Below are 19976 nucleotides of genomic sequence, written 5' to 3'. Positions count from 1 at the left end.
ATTGGCCTGGATGGCGAGTATCGATCCATTTTTGGCGCGATAAAACTGCCCAGGCTCGTGCGTCTTAAATTCCTACTCTCCCATTGTCGGGGATCCAGCAGGTTTTCTATCAATGATTGCCCCAAAGGGAACCCCCACCACCACCGAATTGGCCCGAATCAAGTTTTCCGCGGTCGCGAACCAAGCGTGGATCCCTATCCTTCTACTTTCTCTCATCTCCCACTTATTCTTGACATTAAAACAACAAGGCCATGGCTGACTGGTATCCGTAGAAGGCGTGTTGTGCAGCCGTCATTCATATTTTTTAAATACCATTCTTCTCGATCTGCTTCATAGATCACCCCGCATCACGCCGTTTCAGCCACGGCGTTTTGCCTGTTAATTTTTGGTTTTTTTTTCTGACATCTTCCTTCCTTCCTCGATTTATTCGAGATCATCCGAACGCTTACGTCGACTTTCCCAGCATTGAATCTGTTTTATCTTGAAATTCCTTTTGTCAGTGGTGAAATGCGCGGTCTTTTGCGTCACGACTATTATCTTCTTTTTTTTCCCTAGGATTCTTCAGTCCTCCATCTGCTCTTTACGCTCCGAGCGCTCTGCGCACCTGAGACAGAGATTCATGTGGCCGGATGCTGCTTTTCTATTTTTCTTTATTCTTCTTGGTGGAGAAGCCTTAATCGGATAGAGAACCAGGTTATTCGTAAGAACTATTTTATTTTGAAAGCAGGGAATGATCTATCTGTCTCCCTTTTTCATGAAATTCCATCTGCACCTAAATATTCTGACATATGCAGGTAGTTCTTGTATAGCTTTATCCCTGCCTCGTCGCGCGTCAATAGTGAATCAATATTCACTCTCTGCTTGCTTGCTACCTTTAATTCTCTATTCTCCCGGCTTCTGCCCTCCAGTCCAAGGCTCTATTGTTTCCAGCTTTGCTTTTTGGCCCAATTGAAGACCTGGGGCTGTGCTAGAGGTCTTTCGGAATCGCCTGCTTTCAAAGACCCGCAACCCGCTAATCGATATCAAAAACAGTGGTAATGGGAAACGTGCAATCTGTGCAGCCACTTCACTCCCAAGGGAGAGCTCGGCGTTCCAATCGCCTCTCAAAAGCCCCAACAAGCTACCCATCCAATAAGCTGAGATCCACTTTGGGTCAGGAACCATATGTCGAGTCTCCTCTGTGGGAATATAGTCCGTATAGCCCATATAGTTCACACAACCCATGGCTGGATTCCCATCCTGTACATTCCCCAGCGCTAGGTTCCCCAACCAAGGAAATCATCTCTGAGGGGCCTTCTCCGCCGGTGCCCCTCCGCGCTAGCCACGGTCCTGAGAATCAAAGTACTGGGGATGATGGTAGGCCTCGATCTAATTTTGGGGAAATGATGGGTGAATTCAAACGTCGAATGTCGCGATCAGGATCTCGGACAAGAGTTGCTCGGTTCTCTCATACTCCAGAATTGGATAAATTGGATGCACGACTTGCCCAACCTATCCCAGTTGGAGTGAGCAGCGTCCAAACGGAAGAGCCGGAGAGAACATTTGGTCTGGGAGTGTCTACCCGAGATGGATTTCCTCCTCTCGAGACTCATAGATTTCCGTCAATCCGCAGACTTTCATTGTACAATGGAAAATCCGCGAGATCTCCAAAAACATTGCTACAGACCATCTTTTCTCCGCGCAATACAGAAAACGATAGTCCACCCTTTTCGTACTGGGGACGGGATGGCCGTGAACCAACGCGACGGACCTCGGCAGATACATTCTTCTTATATGAAATGACTCGATCTTCCCCCTTACGATCTTCGACTCCCAGTGATCTTGAATATTCCCATTTGGGAAGGTTTAAGCTTGGCTCTCTTCGCGTTGTTAATGGCAGTGCTTCTCCAGCCCCAAGTGACCGTGTCCCGATGAGCGTGAGACGTCAATCATTTTCCGACATGAAAAGCGTTCATCTGGACCACCGCAACTCTACAGACTTGCTACGGAGCCGAAGCCGAGATTGGGCCGATTCTTGTTCTTCTCCCAATTTACCACAAGGGTCATATACTCCAAATTCACACCTCGAGCCATCGCCTAATAGATTAAAAACCCCGCGAATTGACCGCAGCAAAAGTCCTTTGAGGTCGGAATACGGCGGCCCTTTGGAATCGCCGTCGAACGGAAAACCTGACGCTTGCCTCCCAGTTTTTAGACTCTCTTGGCCTAACAATCCGGAAGCATTGCTTGGAATTTCTTCGATTCCTGGGAGCATAAAAGATCAACCCCTAGACCCTGCCACATTGACGAGTCTATCCCATGAGCCTAATCAGGCTTTACTAGCAAATTCCAAGCCGAATGAATTTGATGATAGCCTTTTCAACGATGAAAGCAAGGAATTGGTGCAAACGAGAAAGAACGAGCCTATTGAGCGTGAATGGAACGACGAGCCGAACCGAGGCCGTTCCATGGAAAATTCAACACGGAATAGCACTGGAAGAGTGAAAGGGCGAAACCCATATGCGTTGACCAAAGCAGATAGCGGTTACAGTTCTGCTTCTTCAAATAAATCCTTGCGTCGTCACAAATCAGCGTTGACTGCAAGGGCCGACAGCAAGGATGAGCCAGCTGGGCAGCCGAATCTAATCTCCGCTGGAACAACAAATGCCATTGAAGAATGCAATGAAACATGCACTTCAAGGCCTGCTTCTCGAAGGAGATCCCTATCGGGCACACCTCCGCCGGTTCCGCGGAAGGATACTCCTCCCGTTTTAAAACCCCCGAACTTACACCATTCTCGCCCAAGAGATGAGAAAATGAATCAAGTTTTGTCTCCAACTGCACCGACAAACGCCAGCTTTTCACAGCGTATGGCTCGCATCAGATCGCTTTCTAATGTTGCTCCCAAGCAAGCCTCGCCAGCTACACCTATCCTTTCTCCAAAGCCGCTTGATAAAGGATTCCGCTCGTTCCTTAACGAGAACACTCCGGAGAGGCAGCAAAGTTCCTGGCTATGGAACCCCAGTCGTTCACAACACAACCCTCACAAGAACTTCGACGCCCACTATATCTCTCCCGTAGATAACCATATGAACGAAAATTTGATGCCGATTAATCGATCCAAATTGGCTCAGACCAAAAAGTCAACAGACCGAGCTCGCATTACCAATCCGCACCTTCTGCAGGCACGCAGGCTCCACCGTCCACAATCAATGGTAAATTTAAATGACTACACTTCGGACTCGGAACACGATCACCAATATCGCCCTCAACTGCACCAACCAGAAAAGCAACAGCAAAGCCATGGCTGGGTGCGCAGCTCCTTCTTCCAGCATCGGAGCCGCGGCAAGAAGCGAAATACAGCCCCTGGCGACGGCATGAACTTCTTCGGCCATAGGCGAACGGGATCCAAGCCGGCCAATAACCAAAAACACGCCCCCAAGAGAAATGCAAATTTATCCACGGCAACGGAATCCGTCCGTCACCACCGAAACCCGTCAACTAGAAATCTGGATCGTCGTTTGCCTCCAACTCCGCCTGGGAAGCATGAATTGGTGACGCGGGACAACACCACAACCCCCTGGGTTGACTCCAGAAGCAATCACATTACAACCAGCGACAACAGGAACGCCAATTACAATAACTGTGATGATAATATCGCGGAACATACCCATTCCGCTTCTATATTTACAGGACCGTTCCCCCTTCAAAATCTAAGAATTGATGTGAAGCCGAAGCGGAGTTTCTTGCATGAGGTGGAAGGGAAGAGGGATCCTTTCTTTTGTGTTGGATTTCCGCAGTCGCAGTCGCAGCTGCATAACTCAGGGACTCAGTGAACAAATTGAGTGAGGTTGAGGCCTGGTGCTACTTGCTTGTTTATTCGTTTTGCTGAATAGAGTGTAATGAGGATTTTATTCATCGCCTATTTATTATCTCTTCATCTTTTGCAATCTCATTACACACTACCCGTATCACTCACTCCAGTTACCCTCTCGCCCCCTTGGCTTTTCCTTTCGAGAAACATCTTTACATTTTATGCTTTTCTCATTCTGCTGCGACGAATCACAGATGATGACACCAGAAAACAATGGGAACGGCCTAAGATTATTCATTTGGTTGTAATTTTGTTTTTGAATGTTGCAAGTCTATCTAACTTGCTCTGCCTTCATAACGAGATGTCTAATCCTCCTCTTTGCTTTATCGGGGGCAAAAGGCAAATCCGATATATTCTTGCTTATAGACAGAGCTCACCTGCCGCTCACATTCTTGTGTAATTTCATTTACGACTTCATTTAAGTTTTATTGTTTTTTAAAAATAATAATAGTGAGGACTTGCCTTGCTGCTCCTGCCCACTCCCTACGGCCTAGGCCCAGACAATTTCATTTCCTAGTTATCTGATACATACGAATTGCCGTCTTATACCCATCAGCAACTATTATTACAATTTTTATTTTTATTTTTTCCCCCTTTTTCATTCCATACCCCTTCGATTGCTGATAATAAGATAAAATAATATAGCTGTTTTCCATTATCTCAATGTTAAGGTGATTCCATGCAAATCAATGAATATTATTACAGTTCAATTTCATGATTTCAAGATGTTGCTAGTGTACATACTTTTCTCCACACCCAGGCGATGTTATCTCATCCAGAAGTCGTACCCTCCATTTTCTCCATTCCCGTTAATGCTGCAATCCACAAAGAAACGCTAGCAAATTGAAGAGAAGAAGCAAAAAGGAAAAGGAAAAGGAAAAGCAAACCAGAAATGAAATCAAACCTAGTAGAGTTCCAAATCAAAAGCTGTCATTCATAATACCAAATTGCAACGTATCGAAAAACAAATCATCCACTCATCAGTCAGGCAAACGACATATGAACTATACACCCATCTTATCTTATCATACCCTAGGCTGGCACCCCTGCCTTCACTCAATATTGATCCTCTTCGAGGTCGGCGCCGCCGCTTTCGGCACAGCAATCGACAAGATCCCATTCTTCAATGAAGCCTTCACTTTGTCCTGATCGACTCTGGTGGGGAAGTTGAATGAGCGACTGAACTCGCCCACAGAGCGTTCGCTGACCCAATACTTCATCCCGCCGCGCAGAGGGGAACCGACCTCCTGCGACTTGCCGCCCGTCTTCGTCACGGCGGTCGTCGATGACGCATCCTCGTCCTCCACGGTTGCCTGGCGGGTTTTCTTGCCCCCATGGCCAGCATCGGAAGGCTCTTCGTCACCGCCGGAGGATGCGGAATATTCGCGTTCCGACCTGCCCTTGACGACGAGAGTTTGTGCGTCAGTGAACTCGATATCGATGTCCTTTTGGGCAATTCCTGGTAGCTCGCCGTCAAGGTGGTAGGCGTCCTTTGTCTCGCGGACGTCGAAGCGAGGGGCGAAGGAGCGCAGGGTACTGGAGGAGGCGCTTTCAGTGCCAGAGCGGTGGCTCTCGTAGTCGTCTAGGAGACGGAAAAGAGGAGTAAAGTCGCCAGAGGGATGGGCTAAACGTGGAAAGAAAGACATTTTGCGTGTTTGGTTGAAGCGATTGAGGCTGTTGAGGTTGTTGATAGTGGTGGTCTTAGTGGGGTGGACGGATGGAGTTGTTCGGACTGTGGAGAGCTTGGAAATGCGGTAAGCTGAAGTGGGAAGTTTGTCCTTCAGTTTAACAGCCGGGCGAGTGAACATAAGAGGGTATCCCAGCACTGCTTCTTGGAGTAATTGATCATCAACGATGTTTGGTTTTGGATTTCGTCTTGTTTCTGAGGAAAAAGAAAACAGCACATCTCTGCCGGATGTCCAGGGAGCTTATATAGATGGCCGGCAGCGCTCATTGCCCTGGTACCGGCCCCTTACGTCACAGACCGTGCGATGGTTCGAGATGGTGCGAGTCGGTGCTGGAAGCTTCGGTAGATGGTCACGTGACATGACATTCTCAGCCGGAGCTTCAGTGTTCATCCAGAACTTGTGGAAAGAGTGCTGGGGCGAACTCTATTGCGATGGTTGGTGACACAACCTTGGAAGCCGTCACGGCAGAACATTCCGGATCCGAGGAGACGCATACATCTCGATCTGGCGCTGACCCCGCCGCAATAGGAACTCGATGGCTGGGAAGTCCTTTTTGCTGATGCTCATGTTCTTGCGGAATTCCTGTCTATACAACCACCATGCAAAAAGTAGCTGCAGTTAGCTTGGATGCACGTCATTGTTTGAGATAATTCATACTGGTACAGGTGTAATGAAGATATATGGCTGACTCTACATACCTGGCGAGCTGCTTAAAGTTTGCCTGAGACTCCTGTATATTGATCAATTGGCTTTTAGCATCTCTATTGTACAACAGTGAATATATGCTGTGTTAAATAGCACAACAATATTATGCATACCTTGGGCTTCTTCCTGATTTCCCGGAGTGCGAGTCTGTACAGAGAGCACACCTCCCGCTGCAGCCCGGAGAGCTTCTTCATTTCAGGATCCCGAGGATGCTGGAGAAACTATTTGGCTTGCAATTGGTGTACAATGCTGAGCAATGCTGAGACTTAAGAGCGCGGGAGGTTTAGTTAGTTATTTAACGCATGCCATGCAGGCTCATCCATAGAGAATAATGATGTTCAACTGTTGTTCTCAGCTGCGGGAGGAAAAAGGAACCCCGTTGACTATTTATTTAGCGCGCGGTAAAATCAAAGCGCTAATTTCGGAGCTCGAGATGGACGGGGAGTGAGCAGATATTTTTGCCCAACCGGAGAGGAATTGCAATGGATATAAGTCCGGGATTAAATAATTTTGTATCTTATCTATATATCTATCTATTTATCTATATAAATAAATATACTGGTATAAATATCGCTCTAGATATAACTCCCCTGTTTATCCATGCAAGAACATTCTCTCAATTCCGCCGCGATTGACCTAGAAGCTAAACAGTGAGAAAGATAAAGTCAAAAGTAAACCTGAACAGAAAAGAAACAACCATGCCGCCCTTCTCGGTAAGCCAGGCCTTCCCCATATTGTTCCAATACTAACGCCGCAACGCCCAGCGCCTCATCCGTTTCCTCTCTCAAGACGGCCGGATCTACTATGGCGACCCTCTCCTTCCAGCCAATACCACCGACATCTCCCAAGCGACCACCGCCCGCCTCATCTCCGGTGACATCTTCCGCTCCCCAGTCCTAACAGGCACCACAAAGCCTATTTCCCGCCTGCTCTCCCCGCTGGCCCAGAACGATATCTCCTCCATCCGCTGTCTCGGCCTCAACTATGCCCAACACGCCGCCGAAGCGAGCATGCCCATCCCCCAATACCCCGTCCTCTTCTATAAACCGCCAGCTGCCCTTGCGGGCCCCGCGGATGATATCCCCATCCCCCGCATCGCGCAGGAGTGCCCTGGTGTAGACTACGAGTGCGAGCTGGTGATTGTTATGGGGAAGAAGTGTCGTGACGTGTCAGAGAAGGAGGCGCTGGAGTATGTGATGGGCTACGCCGTGGGGAATGATGTGTCACATCGAGGGTGGCAGCTAAAGCGCGGGGGCGGGCAGTGGGGGGTTGGGAAGGGATTTGATGGGTGGGCGCCGTTTGGGCCGGGAATTGTGACGACGGAGGTGTTGGGTGATGCGAGGGATTTGGGGATTGGGACAAAGCTAAATGGCGTGGTTGTGCAGAAGAGTTCAACGAGAGATCTGATTTTTGGCGTCAAGAGCGCCGTTTCGTGGTTATCTAAGGGGTGTACGTTGGGGCCGGGCGATTTGATTTTTACCGGGACGTGAGTCTTTATTTTGGCTCCTCGTTTCAGCTTCGCCTTTTCCCCGTGTCTATGGTCCTTATGGAATGTTGTTGGTTGTGATTTGCTAACCGCCTTTTGTGCTGATATTTCTAGGCCTCGGGGGGTAGGCATGGGTAGGAACCCGCCGCTATGGCTGAAGCATGGTGATATGGTTGAGGTATCGCTTGAAGGCGTGGGGACTTGCCAGAACAGAGTTGTTTTCGAGGGTCATACCGCTAGGCTGTAATGAGTGGATGAATCCATGCACGGTAATGGGGTGTTAATTTCAAAGGAAGAAGGAAGGAAGCGGGTTCCATGAGGAGGCCAGTTACAGTGATTTGCAGTCAGTAAGTATCACAGCCGTAGAGGGATTAAGACATCTAGCTCCAGCAAAGAGCATCAGTAGATCTAGAGACAGCTCATATACCCACATAGAGCGAGACTAAATCAAGTTGCTTCAAAACGGAAAAGCTCGAATCAAGTACAAATCAACATCTTAAGGAAATAAGATCAGAAACCCCGTCTCAACCTGTCTCAACCCCGTCCCATCCATCATTTCATCTTCCCCAACAAGTTACTCAGCTCAATTAGTTGCCCTTCCATACCCTATAATACCTTCCGCAAATGCCCAGCTCTGGTTCTCCAACCGCTCATTCTCCTTCATCTCCACTCCATCCTTCTTCACTACCGCAATCGAGTACCGATCAGTACTTCTCGCATCACGATAGAACAACACCTTCATACATTCCTGCAGCGCCCTAACCGCCTGCTCCTCTTTGACATTCTCCAGTGGGACCTCCTCCGGAAACAGCCTCCGCAATACTGGGATGGCCAGATGCGCTCCAAATCCCGTAGCCAGGTGCGGCGCAGAGTATGTGTTGCCCAGCAGATCGACGGAGCTGAGGAAGGGCTTCTCCTCGCCGTCAAAGCCTGCAACGAGGATGACATTCCACAAAGGGTTGAATTCCGACCGTCGCCTGTACATCATTTTCGATAGGTAGGTGTGCAGGTTCTGCGCGTTGAGGGAATGGCCGTAGGTTGAGTAGTTTTCTTCGATACTCAGGAAGTTTAGGACGCGGTCGATGTATTGCATATCGGACACGTCGCCGCCAAAACCAATGACGGTGGAGTTGTCGAAGGAGCGTAGGCGTTTTATGTCCGTGAACCGGGCGAGGGAACCGTAGGATGCTATATAATGCTTAGTTTAGGCATACCTCAAGGCGCCATTGGGGAATAAAGAATGAGAGCATGAGGTTGTGGTACCTAAATTATCTGTTGCAATTGCTACGCCGCCGTTGAACTTGACGGCGATTACTGATGTTCCTGTTACTGTCGGTGACTGTGTATGTGTCTGAGGAGCGGAGGTTTGGAGATATGAATGGTCGTAAGAGCCGTAGACGTCGTTGCTGGGCTTCGGATATGTGAGAAAAGTAATTAGTTTCTATGTAAATGATAGTCAACCTAGACAGGAAGCTGCTCACTCGTCCCCATGCTTGAGGGAAGTGGTTCATGATGGGTCGATGTGGAACTGCTACTGCAAGTAAGATCTCTGATTTTGAAATTGTAGAGATATATAAGCGTAGTTGACGAGAGTTGAAGATACTGTGCTGAGAGGTAGCTCGAATTAGTCAACAAGTTGGTTGCGTCAAAGAAGCTCGGTCAGCAAGCGCCGCGCTTATTTATGAAACTTGCCGCGCCCAACCAAGCAAAACTGACAATTAAACAGATAAGAGGATATTGTGGGGGAATCGAAAGATAGTCCACGTAAAAATATTTAAAAAACAATAAGAAGCACTGTATATGATCTGACCTGATGTTTCTTTATGTAATCCGTTGTTCCGAGCAAAAAGTCCTTATAATACTTCCACCCAGTAACTCCATGTGCAGCCATAACGTAGATAATGTTTATATATAAAACCACCATAAAGGGCCACCCACAAATAAAAATCCCCCCTATTGAAACAATGAAGGAGAGCAATGTATGTATATGACCAAAACAATCACTCCATCATCTAGACCGCGATCGTTTCCTCCTTGGCCGCCGCTCTAAATCTGTCGTCCTCTTTCCGCGATCCCTGTCGGTATTCATCGGTGAGCTCGTCCTCTCCCTACTGAGCCCCGCCATTACCCTTTCGGCAGCACTGGGCTTCGCCTTTACACTCGAATCCCCCGACAAACTGACCCCGCCCCCACCGCTACCAGGCACAAATTCTATAGCTTCCCTTTGCCCCAAGGCTTTCTTCTCCTCGACCTTCCGTCGTATCTCCTGCTGGCTTTTGAGCAACTCCTCCTTATACCCCCACGGCGGAAGGATCCCGACGGGGTCCCACAGCTCCTTCGGCAGGGAGGTGGCATATTGCGCTTGTGCATCGATACCGGTGTGTTCCATTAATTTGGTGAGTAAGCTAGGATTTCTCAAGGAGGAAGAGTTGGCAAGCTTCTCGTTAAAGTGGACGCCCTGTCTCTTTATAGAGAGGAAATGGGCAAATTTCTGGCTTGCAGTTGGATTTGGGGAGCCTGGCGGTGAAGGGGGAATGTCGAGATTGGGAACCGGGGGGAGGGTCATGTCGCGGAGTAGGGCGCGGTTGATGGAGAATGGGGAGGATTTACGAGATAGCAGTTGGGGCCCGATGTTATTATCATTTGTGGGAGAGGGGAGCTGAGAGGGTTGAAAGGGCCCAATTCGAGGTATGTCGTCTTCTTCGATGCTAGCAGCGGTAGCTGTTGGAATAGGTTCTTGAAAAACAAATGGTCCGTTTTCTGTTAGACGAATAATATTAGATACGTCACAGTACAACTGGGCAAAACATAGGTAAAATGGAGCAAACCTGTAATCTGAGCCGCTGTATCTGCTGAAAAATTCGCTGGTTGCTATACACACTGGTTAGGATGTCAGTTGGCCGGTACCAGATATTCAGGGCGGCGCACAGTGATCTTTTGTACTGTTAATGAAGGGCTGCTTTCGGCCTCATCTTCGCTGCTGCTTGCATATGCCGTTAGGCCAAGCATGGTATTTCTGTCCAACAATCCGAGCGCGTAGATGAATTCCCTCTGAAGTTGGTGCTGCTTCTGATTCCTGTCAGAAACTATCCAGAAGCTTAAATAAGCGTGCGGCAGCATGGCCATGCATACTGTACAAAGGTCGGTTTCAAAAGTTTTGTTCAAGCATTAAAAGCACCACAACTGCCACTAGGGGTTTATACTAGATTTAGTAGGAACCCCGCCGAAATGTTTTTCCGGCCGACGTGTTATCCTGAACTCCAAATTACGTCCTACGGAAAACAGAACTTTGCCTCCATATCCAACTTGTCACTCCAGGCTAAACGCGTTCGTCTTGATCCAGAACACTATAAGCTTTTGTTTCATGGAACTATGGATGTTCAAGATGTTGAACATCTTATCGCCCTCCTTACTGAAGTCAACCCCCAAAATGAACTTCCACGCCGAGCGAAAATTCCCCTTGAAGATCCCTTTCATGACCGGCTTCGTAATGTCCTAGATGCCATTGCCAGTGTCCTCATCTCACAGCCAAAAGGGGAAGTAATAGCAGTTGGGATGCAGAGTCAACAAAATGGCTCAGAAAAGGGAATAATTCTGACTCTTGCTTCCAATACAGGTACTTCCAACAAGCCTGTTCAACATGCTTGTGAGAACATAATTGACTCTTTCTTCCAAACAGGCATCAACAACAAGACTCTTGAACACGCCCGTGAGCTTATTTCTGACCTGAAGGCACTTGGGGATGACTTCGCCGAGCATCGAAAAATTGTGGAACAGGAGACTCAAATCAGTCAGATCAAATCTCAGCAATCAGAACTCAGCAGAGCAGAATCCCCTGAGATTGATGAGTCAAAGTTCTCCTCCCATCTCAGACAGAAAGTACATGACTTTCGTGCAAAAGTATTCTTATTTGCTCTTCCAAAAATCTATCAGAGACTTCATAAGCGATACCAACCCACCAGATCCTCTCGAGGGTTTGCATTTGTCAACCTCACTAATCGGCTGGATGTTCATAGCAATGACAGTGCCAAGATCTTGTGGGATGCCTCTCGGGTTATAAACTGGATGTTTTATAGTTTGCCAAACAATTCTGAGTCATTTCCTGATCATAAGACTCACCTTTTGATCAAAGGCCTCCGTGGCCTCGCAGAGCTGGTTCGACAGTTATTTCAAATGGAGACATGGTTGTCTGACTTTTCTAAGATACCGTCCGAAATACGTCGTAAGTTTCCAACTATTCTATCCCTTTTTTTATTCTTACTAATCCCTTTTCTCAGGCTTTCCACTCGAGGGATTCTTGAAGAAAATGTCATCAATTTCAAACAACACAGATACCCTTTTAAAGTATGCCTATTCACCACGTCTCTATCAAAAATATATAATCAATACAAACATTGAAGTTGCGTGTCTGGAAAATAATCAGAGGAAAATTCAACTTCCTTCCCATGAGCAATGGCCATTCATTGCTGAAAAGATTCTTGTAGCGCAGGGTGCTACATCACTTCTCAGTGATATTTCAAAGGACGTTGAAAAGATCCCAGGATTTCAGCTTCAAACATCTTTCCCCGGAAACACTGTCCAAGGCAAGATTCATTGTGAATGCAAGCTTGCACTCCATCTAGTTGAAACTAGTTGTTCAGGGCTCTCAGCATTGCCATATATTGGAGTGTCAAAACTTTCTTGCCTTGCCTGCTGGGAGTTTTTGAGTTCCCTACGCAAGATAGATCACATATTCTATGTGAAGGGGTCTCATTCTAAGGCATATTTTCCATGGAAGTTTCCTGAGGTTGAGATGGGTAACGCGCGATTACGACAGGAAGAGAGAGACCAAATATTAAATTACCTCTATTCAAGTCTGGCTGATACATACAAAAGGCGTTTGGAAGCTGAGGAGTGGTTGCGAAAAATGTCGGATAGCACAGTTGGCTCCGATGACGGTATCCCGTACAAAGATCTGTCCTTTGACGAATTCGATATGCCGAGAATTTCGCGCCGCCGCTAGAAATGTTTGATGCAACCACACGACCTGCTGTTTTGTCCGAATTTCAATGAGGATACCGGTTTCCTGCGCGTTCACTAAATTATATTTGACTGCTTCAGGTTGTTGTAATCACCATCTAGCAAGGAGATGGTGAGTCTATCCACACCATCCATCCCTTGAATCACTGTTAACACATTAACACTTCGTGCACTTCGACACTATTCTCGTTTTCAGCGACACTGAGAGAGTCGGTGAGGGAATTCCCGGATTGTTTCATAGGCGTCCTGTTGTTGGTTTGGAGGGGGGGGGGAAGGGTAATGGTATTTATGTGTTACGCTACTCCCGGGATGATCGGAGCAACATTTGCTGCTACGAAGGCATTTGCAGATGGCCAAAGGAAATTTCAGAGGGTAGACTCCAAGACCATTGCAAGAAGAGCAGGAGGAAAAGGTTTACAGGTAGTATCAATTACTCGGTTCAATACCATCCCAATCAGGGCTGGCACTAGCCACTACGATTGGGGCCGGTCAAACATCTTCCACATGTCGAATACTTTCCTCTCACTTCGCTGTAGCAATTTGACAAATTGACACTTTCTCTGGCGTGTGTTTATTTGATTTTCGATTTTCGATTTTTGATTTTAGCTGAATAATTTGTCAATGTTAAAATGTCCATGTCTCCAGATCCCTCGCAGATGCCGAGGTGGAGATCAGTAAACAGGGTTCAGCCTCTAAAGCAACTACTCAGCTTCTAACTCCTCTTCGTAGTACTTTTCAGATACACATTCGAAATCCTGCGCAAGCCGATGGTTGCTCTTATGCCCACACACAATCCGAGTGTGTTCTTAAAGCTCACGTTTAAAACCAGCATTTTCCAAATCGACGATACCGCATAGTCGTCCGCCCTCAACAAGAAGGTTTGGCAAATGAGGTCTGAGTGAGTGTTTATCATATAGATGTGAGACAGGAGTTTCTGTTCTGAAACTCTCAAGATCCGCGGTCAAATCGTCTAGGAAGTCGGTTTTTGAATGATAGCGGCCATGTGGCCCGCGGTCATCAGTGCGGTGCGATATTGCGAAATGTAGGAACCAACATCTATTGCGAGTTGACGGCTTTCTTCATAAGTCAACTTTATGGGAGGTACTCAGGGAGGAATAAATATTGCGAGTGCTTGGCTTTGCATAAAGACCCTACCCAGCGCATCCTCAGTTGCAGTGCGGAGTAGTTCTGTTTGCGTTGCGGCATATCTGGATATAACAAAGATTCAAAGAAGCTTAGCATCATGCTTGAGCTACTAGTCGATGTGTCAATCATGCATTTACATACATATAATATCTTGAGGAATAAGGTAGCCAGGCTACCTTGAGGATTGATCCATTTGGCGGATAAGATTGCATGTTTTACACGATGACATAAGCACGAGGCAACCAGCAGCACGAGTGCCAGCTCGCAACTACGGCTTCATCGTGCAAGCACAGAGCATACACCATACCATTTTCTCTGCTTCAACTGCTGTCCAAATATCACCGCCTTCGTTCAGATTTTCCATTTTTCCTCCGACATGACGTCCCTTCTAAACCATCCTTCGTCTCATGCTGAAGACGTAGGCTATTCGTTCGCTGAACCACAAACAACCGCCGGACCCAAACAACATCACGGCTTCTATCCGTAAGCTTCCCCTTCGGCTCTCTTCGTAATGGAGGTTCCTACCATACTATAACTAAGCTCATAGCCCCAACTAAAAATCCCTTGACTCCAGATATACCGACAACGGTGGTTCAACACTCGGCATCGCAGGAAAAGACTACGCAATCCTAGCAGGCGACACTCGCTCCGTCTCCGGCTACAATATCAATACTCGCTACGCGCCCAAGCTGTTCAAAATTGGCGAAGGAGATGAAGGTGGAGAAGGTGCCCATCTTGTCCTGTCCGTCGTAGGTTTTGCCGCGGACGGTCGCGCTCTGAAAGAACGCCTCGACGCCATCGTGAAAATGTACAAGTACAAGCACGGCAAGCCCATGTCCGTGAACGCTTGTGCGCAACGCCTCGCTACCATCCTCTACTCGAAACGCTTTTTCCCCTACTATGTGCATGCAATCCTAGCTGGTATGGACGAGGACGGCAAGGGTGCGTTGTACAGCTATGATCCCGTTGGCTCTTATGAGAGGGAATATTGCAGGGCAGCCGGTGCAGCGGCGAGCTTGATTATGCCGTTCTTGGATAATCAGGTTAATTTTAAGAATCAATATCTTCCTGGATCTGGGGAAGGGAATGCCATGGATAAACAGCCCCGGCCATCCGAGCCACCGCCAAGGGATGTTGCGTTGCAGCTGGTCAATGATGCGTTTACTAGTGCAGTGGAGAGACACATTGAGGTGGGCGATGGGTTGCAGGTTATGGTGATTACGAGGGAGGGAATACAGGAAATTTACCACCCATTAAAGAAGGATTAGGGAAGGGCTTCTAGACAGTTTTGGTTTTTCCTCTTCTTTTCCTTTTCTCGGCCGGCTTGTTTGTGTGATGTGCGGAGCAAACTCCACTTCGTTATGCCATGATAAGGTAATTGAAATGGAATCATAGACTCTCATTATGTTTTTTGATTTCATTAAATCCAGTTTCCCACAATAACCGCATGAGTGCATAGTTGCAAAAACTACAAATTAAGATCAAGGTAAAGTATAACCCCAAACGCCATTGCTATACCGCTGTAGGTATCATTCCTAGGAGCCGTTTTATTCAAAACCGTTCTTTCATCCGCGCTGCCACAGTCCGTAAGTTTCCATAAACCTTGCCCTACAGTCAATCCAACACATTAGCATACACAAATATATAAATCTTGAAACAATTGTGCATGAAACACACGACATATATAGGCACTTACCGGAGGACTCCCCAAAATCAAACTAACAATTGCCTCCCTTGCAACATGGATATTCCGAAACCCGCCCAGAATATGAATCTTCTGATCCGCAAGCACAACACGAGTCCGGCTCGCATTTTCAATCGCAAACTTCGTCTTGCCATCTTTCCCCGCAATCCGCCCTATAGCACGCCCCAAATGCTCCCCACCAAGCGTCTTCACATCCTTTATCTCAAACGTCTCGATGTACAAATCATCTAGCCGTAGCAGCGCGATGGCGTCGTCGACGTCAAACCCGAGCGTGAACGCTTTTACAAAGTCCTCACCCTTCTGCAGCGCGCCCGCGTCTGTTGTGTGTTTCGATGTGCGCAGCTCGACAGAGCGGTTCTTGATGTTCATGCGTACTTGTAGTTTTAGGTGCTCGACGAGTGGCGGGTAGATTTTGGGCCATGTGGCTTTTAGAGGGGTCATGCGATGCGGGGGAACAGGGACTTTGCGGGTTTCTACACGGTAAGCGCCTTCGGATGAAGCTGCTGGAGTGAAGACGGGACGGCCTTCGAGGTCGATTTGCATTTCCGTGTCTTCTTGGTTTTGTTCGAGGTGGTGTTTAGATTGTGAAGAGGGTTCTGCAGGCGCCACTGCGTTTGTGTCAATTAAAATGTCTTCTTCATCTGTATCTTATTGTTAGCATGTTGCATTCCTGATCGATTGGGCGCTATGAGTGACCTGCGACAGGTGTTCTGTCACAGGACGTACGCTGAGGGGGAATCTGAGACCCTACGGAGGTCTGATTATTGTCAGTGGCGTCCTCTGGGTACCTGATCCGTGCCGTGGGTGCTGGCATTTTCTAAGCACCGTGGCCGTAGTTCGTAAGTTCGGGTGTACGGGGTTTAATGAAAGGAAGAATGAACATAAAATAGCTGTTTGATTCTGACTTAATTATATGTTACTGCTAATTGACGCCGAAGCAAAAGTTCGGAGTGTGGGAAAATGATGATCGGATGCAAACCAGACAAACATCTTCCTCCGATGATTTCATCCTTTTTTTATGGAACGGGATAACGGGATATCAATCATGCCACGCTTTCATCCATCTTACGACGCTTGATGCTCTCCCTATAGCCAGGGAGCGTTCCAGGATGACAAGGAAATTATGTCTGGCCACATAGGACGTCGATTATATGCGAACATATACAAACGAGCGCATCCCCTCCTCTCCCGTGCTGAGCAATCCTCCTCCGCAGCCTGGTCATCGTTTATAACTGGCGCCGCAATTCCATCAAACACTGCCAAGGGTTTGTTCCGGAGAAATTGGTCAAGGACATTTTCATACTCTTCTCCTACAAATGCTAAACAGATCACTAGACGCTTTGCATCTGGCGGCTTTCTAGTCTTGGGCACTTCACCTACTTCTAATGCTGTGGAATCCGGCGCGTCATGCGCTATCACTTCTTCGGAAAAGATAATATGTCAACACGGAAGTACGGGGTATGTGGATAAACACAGGCTGGAGGGTTTGGCGAAAAGCGTTTGGAGAAGAAGTATCTATACCTCGTCAGAGGGCGATGATGATGTGCAAACCTCCGCCGACATTCCTTCTAGAGTATCCAACACCACACAGCGCACGTCGTCCCCACCCGATGAAACTAAGACCTCCAATCAACCATCTGTGAAGCCCATTGAATCCGAATCTAGATCTGCGTCTGAACCTGCACTATCGTCGTTACACTCGAACGGCAAAACTGTGTCAGGAAAGGCGCATACTGGTGGTAGTTCTACGACAACCAGCCATTTCACGGATCGATTGCCCCATCGACCCACGAAGGAAGAATTACTGGCTGCCGCGACTGGGTTTTGGTCAAGGCTCAAAGTGCGTTTCAAGTGGTTCTCTATACGAAGTATCCGGCCCTTCAATGTAGATGATATTGGAGCTTTCTTTTCTTGGATTCTTCTTGGCCATGTACTGTGGATTATTCTTGGGACCACAACTTTTTTCTCTCTCCTGATATTAGCCATTAATACGGTTTTTGCTCAAGGTTTGTTTTGTCCAATTTTCTCTTCAAATCGATTCTTTTAATGTACGTCCTGACTGTTCGAAACAGAAACGCTGGCGAGATGGGTAGGCAACTACCTAACGAAATCCTCAGGACTCACCGTTGTTTTCGAATCAGCAATCGTACCGAAATGGAAGGATGGCGTTATAACGTTCAAAAATGTCTTCGTTTCGAGGCGCCCTGGCCAAGGTGCCGGAAACGTGAGCAAAGGTTCACCTAAAACAGCGGCCGAAACGGCTGCTGCTGCTGCTTTAAGGGATAATCAGTCGGACGTGGAGGAGGAAGATACGAATTATACCCAGTTCGACGTATCGATTAACACGGTCAACGTAACTCTATCATTTGCCAAATGGTTCAATGGCAAAGGCCTCCTGCGAGATGTCGAAGTGATTGGCGTCCGAGGTATCGTCGACAGGACCCATGTGTGGTGGCCCGAGGGTGACCTCGACCCCAAATCATATCGACACGAGCACAACCCAGGTGACTTCGAGATCGATTCATTCAAAATGCAGGATCTACTAGTCACAATTTACCAGCCAAATAATTTCCGACCATTTTCAGTCTCCATTTTCTCCTGTGACCTGCCCCAGCTCCGACGCCAGTGGCTCTTTTACGATTTCATGTCCGCCAATACTATGTCTGGCTCGTTTGACAATTCTATATTTACGATCCACCCCCGGCAAACGCATTCTTATACGGGCGCGCTGTTGGGCGACGATGGAGAGGACCACGGCGAGGCTAGCCCGTGGAAAAAGCACAGTCGAATCCGTATTGATGGACTTAGTATTGATCACCTTAACCGTGGCGTTGAAGGCCCGTTCTCATGGATACATGAAGGTAATGTCGATATCGTAGCCGACATCATGTTCCCGGCCGACAATGATGAGAGCCTTGCGAAGGTCATGTCAGACTTTTACGACCGCCTGGAAGCCGCCGTTACGTCGAATCGCTACCAGACACATCCTAACGGCTCTGCTCCCCATGGTGCAGCTTCTCAGAATGAGGGAAATGGCAAGAGCCATACTCTTCCAGTTTCTCCAGGGAGAGGGGAGGACGACAAACGATTGGTCGTTACTGATCTCCGCATCCATCTTAATAACATACGAGCTGTTGTTCCTCTATTCACTAGGGATCTTTCATACGTCAACAACGCGCTCATTCGACCCATTGTCGCGTACATGAATTCCAAGCGCACGTTTATACCTATCCAGTGTCGACTTGTGAAGCGCGTTAGTGATTTCGATGGTAGTTGGACAATATACGATAGTGGGTTGATGACCGATTTGTCTGCTGAAGTGAGTTTCCTTTTCCCCCTCCTCCCTTTCCCGTTTAGTGTGGAGTTTCAGAATGACTGACACTTTTCCCTCTTCACGCAGACATACGAAGCATTCGCTCAAGGTGTTGTGGATGAACAGGCTCGGAAACGGCGATTTAAGAAAGTGGGGCTTTGGTCTCTGCAACTTGCTGCCCAGGCGATTTTGATGGGCATGGCAGGCAATATTGTATAAATTTTGTAGTCAAGGAACCACCCGACAGCATCCAACAAACGACTTGGCAATTTCTGTACATGTATAACCCAGCACATTTTACGACTGTGAAGTATTTTCTTTTTTCTTTTGTCTTTTCTTTTATTTATATCTTTCTTTCCTTTTTTGGGGGGAGTTCTAGGGAAAGGGAATTCCCTTGCAATCTTTATTTATACTTATATTGCTTGTTTCCTTGTCATCTTTTCGCTTCGGTGTTCATGACTTAAAGTTAACCCGGTATGCACTATTTGATTCCCTATTCATCTGCGGTTGTACGTGCGGCTTGTTACAAGTGCCTGCTCCTTTTATCGTTGTTTTTGATGTTCCATATTATTTATTTCTATGTTTTTCTATTTCCCCCTAACCGCATCCTCCACTCTACAATTCTCTATATCAATATATCCCTAACATCCATCTCCTTCTCTGTTTTGTTTTATTTTATTTTTTTTCGTTTTTCTTTGTGCTGACATCAAAGGGTGGACAAAATAGAAAGGAAAAGAGCCGCGAAGGGACGTATACAGTACATAGCTATTGCGTCAGTAACATATTACTTTTTATTATCAATTACCTCTTCATGCACCTTTTTTGGTGCTGTAACGATGAAAGAAGCCTTGTATGCTCTCCCAGTATGGCAAGGAGAGGTGCTCGAATTTGGCTGCGAAACATGCGCTGATCGCAAATGGTCATCTTAATTGAATATAAGTCGTTAAAGCACACCCCGGAACTGCCAGGTGATACACAGTAGGATGTATATCATCATCATCCCCAGATTATTTGGAGTTCTAGACTGAAGGATTGACAGCAGTTATCCCAGAAACACAGGA

General features: G+C 47.3%; 9 protein-coding genes across 9 annotated transcripts; 5 read left to right on the top strand and 4 right to left on the bottom strand.

Annotated features, from left to right (window-relative positions):
• Positions 1-1382: 1382 nt before the first annotated feature.
• Positions 1383-4296, top strand: HCBG_09133 (uncharacterized protein; the record flags this gene model as incomplete). The annotated part of the gene is made up of 1 exon (XM_045436182.1): positions 1383-4296. The coding sequence occupies one exon, from the start codon at positions 1383-1385 to the stop codon at positions 3813-3815; it is 2433 nt and encodes an 810-aa protein (XP_045283170.1).
• A 236-nt stretch (positions 4297-4532) lies between these two features.
• Positions 4533-5737, bottom strand: HCBG_09132 (heat shock protein; the record flags this gene model as incomplete). Its single annotated transcript, XM_045436181.1, has 1 exon — positions 4533-5737. The coding sequence occupies one exon, from the start codon at positions 5659-5661 to the stop codon at positions 4906-4908; it is 756 nt and encodes a 251-aa protein (XP_045283169.1).
• A 1207-nt stretch (positions 5738-6944) lies between these two features.
• On the top strand, positions 6945-7979 carry HCBG_09131 (fumarylacetoacetate hydrolase; the record flags this gene model as incomplete). The annotated part of the gene is made up of 3 exons (XM_045436180.1): positions 6945-6959; positions 7011-7732; positions 7847-7979. 3 exons carry the CDS (start codon positions 6945-6947, stop codon positions 7977-7979), a joined length of 870 nt encoding a protein of 289 aa, XP_045283168.1.
• A 64-nt stretch (positions 7980-8043) lies between these two features.
• Positions 8044-9328, bottom strand: HCBG_09130 (20S proteasome subunit; the record flags this gene model as incomplete). The annotated part of the gene is made up of 3 exons (XM_045436179.1): positions 8044-8920; positions 8996-9143; positions 9214-9328. The coding sequence occupies 3 exons, from the start codon at positions 9241-9243 to the stop codon at positions 8316-8318; spliced, it is 783 nt and encodes a 260-aa protein (XP_045283167.1).
• Positions 9329-9740: 412 nt separating this feature from the next.
• Positions 9741-10852, bottom strand: HCBG_09129 (uncharacterized protein; the record flags this gene model as incomplete). Its single annotated transcript, XM_045436178.1, has 3 exons — positions 9741-10492; positions 10561-10603; positions 10640-10852. 3 exons carry the CDS (start codon positions 10850-10852, stop codon positions 9741-9743), a joined length of 1008 nt encoding a protein of 335 aa, XP_045283166.1.
• A 252-nt stretch (positions 10853-11104) lies between these two features.
• On the top strand, positions 11105-12734 carry HCBG_09128 (uncharacterized protein; the record flags this gene model as incomplete). Its single annotated transcript, XM_045436177.1, has 3 exons — positions 11105-11348; positions 11412-11954; positions 12217-12734. The coding sequence occupies 3 exons, from the start codon at positions 11105-11107 to the stop codon at positions 12732-12734; spliced, it is 1305 nt and encodes a 434-aa protein (XP_045283165.1).
• Positions 12735-14273: 1539 nt separating this feature from the next.
• Positions 14274-15165, top strand: HCBG_09127 (proteasome component C5; the record flags this gene model as incomplete). The annotated part of the gene is made up of 2 exons (XM_045436176.1): positions 14274-14380; positions 14472-15165. 2 exons carry the CDS (start codon positions 14274-14276, stop codon positions 15163-15165), a joined length of 801 nt encoding a protein of 266 aa, XP_045283164.1.
• A 150-nt stretch (positions 15166-15315) lies between these two features.
• HCBG_09126 (pre-rRNA-processing protein PNO1) lies at positions 15316-16416 on the bottom strand (the record flags this gene model as incomplete). The annotated part of the gene is made up of 3 exons (XM_045436175.1): positions 15316-15505; positions 15594-16243; positions 16329-16416. The coding sequence occupies 3 exons, from the start codon at positions 16414-16416 to the stop codon at positions 15449-15451; spliced, it is 795 nt and encodes a 264-aa protein (XP_045283163.1).
• A 239-nt stretch (positions 16417-16655) lies between these two features.
• Positions 16656-19576, top strand: HCBG_09125 (mitochondrial distribution and morphology protein; the record flags this gene model as incomplete). Its single annotated transcript, XM_045436174.1, has 3 exons — positions 16656-17608; positions 17675-18921; positions 19003-19576. 3 exons carry the CDS (start codon positions 16726-16728, stop codon positions 19132-19134), a joined length of 2262 nt encoding a protein of 753 aa, XP_045283162.1.
• Positions 19577-19976: the final 400 nt, after the last annotated feature.

The sequence above is a fragment of the Histoplasma capsulatum genome (assembly GCF_000150115.1).
Source record: "Histoplasma capsulatum G186AR genomic scaffold supercont2.21, whole genome shotgun sequence".
In the NCBI taxonomy this organism is placed as follows: Eukaryota; Fungi; Ascomycota; class Eurotiomycetes; order Onygenales; family Ajellomycetaceae; genus Histoplasma; species Histoplasma capsulatum.
Note: the sequence above shows the minus strand (reverse complement) of the source record. Positions and strands in the feature narration are given on the sequence as shown.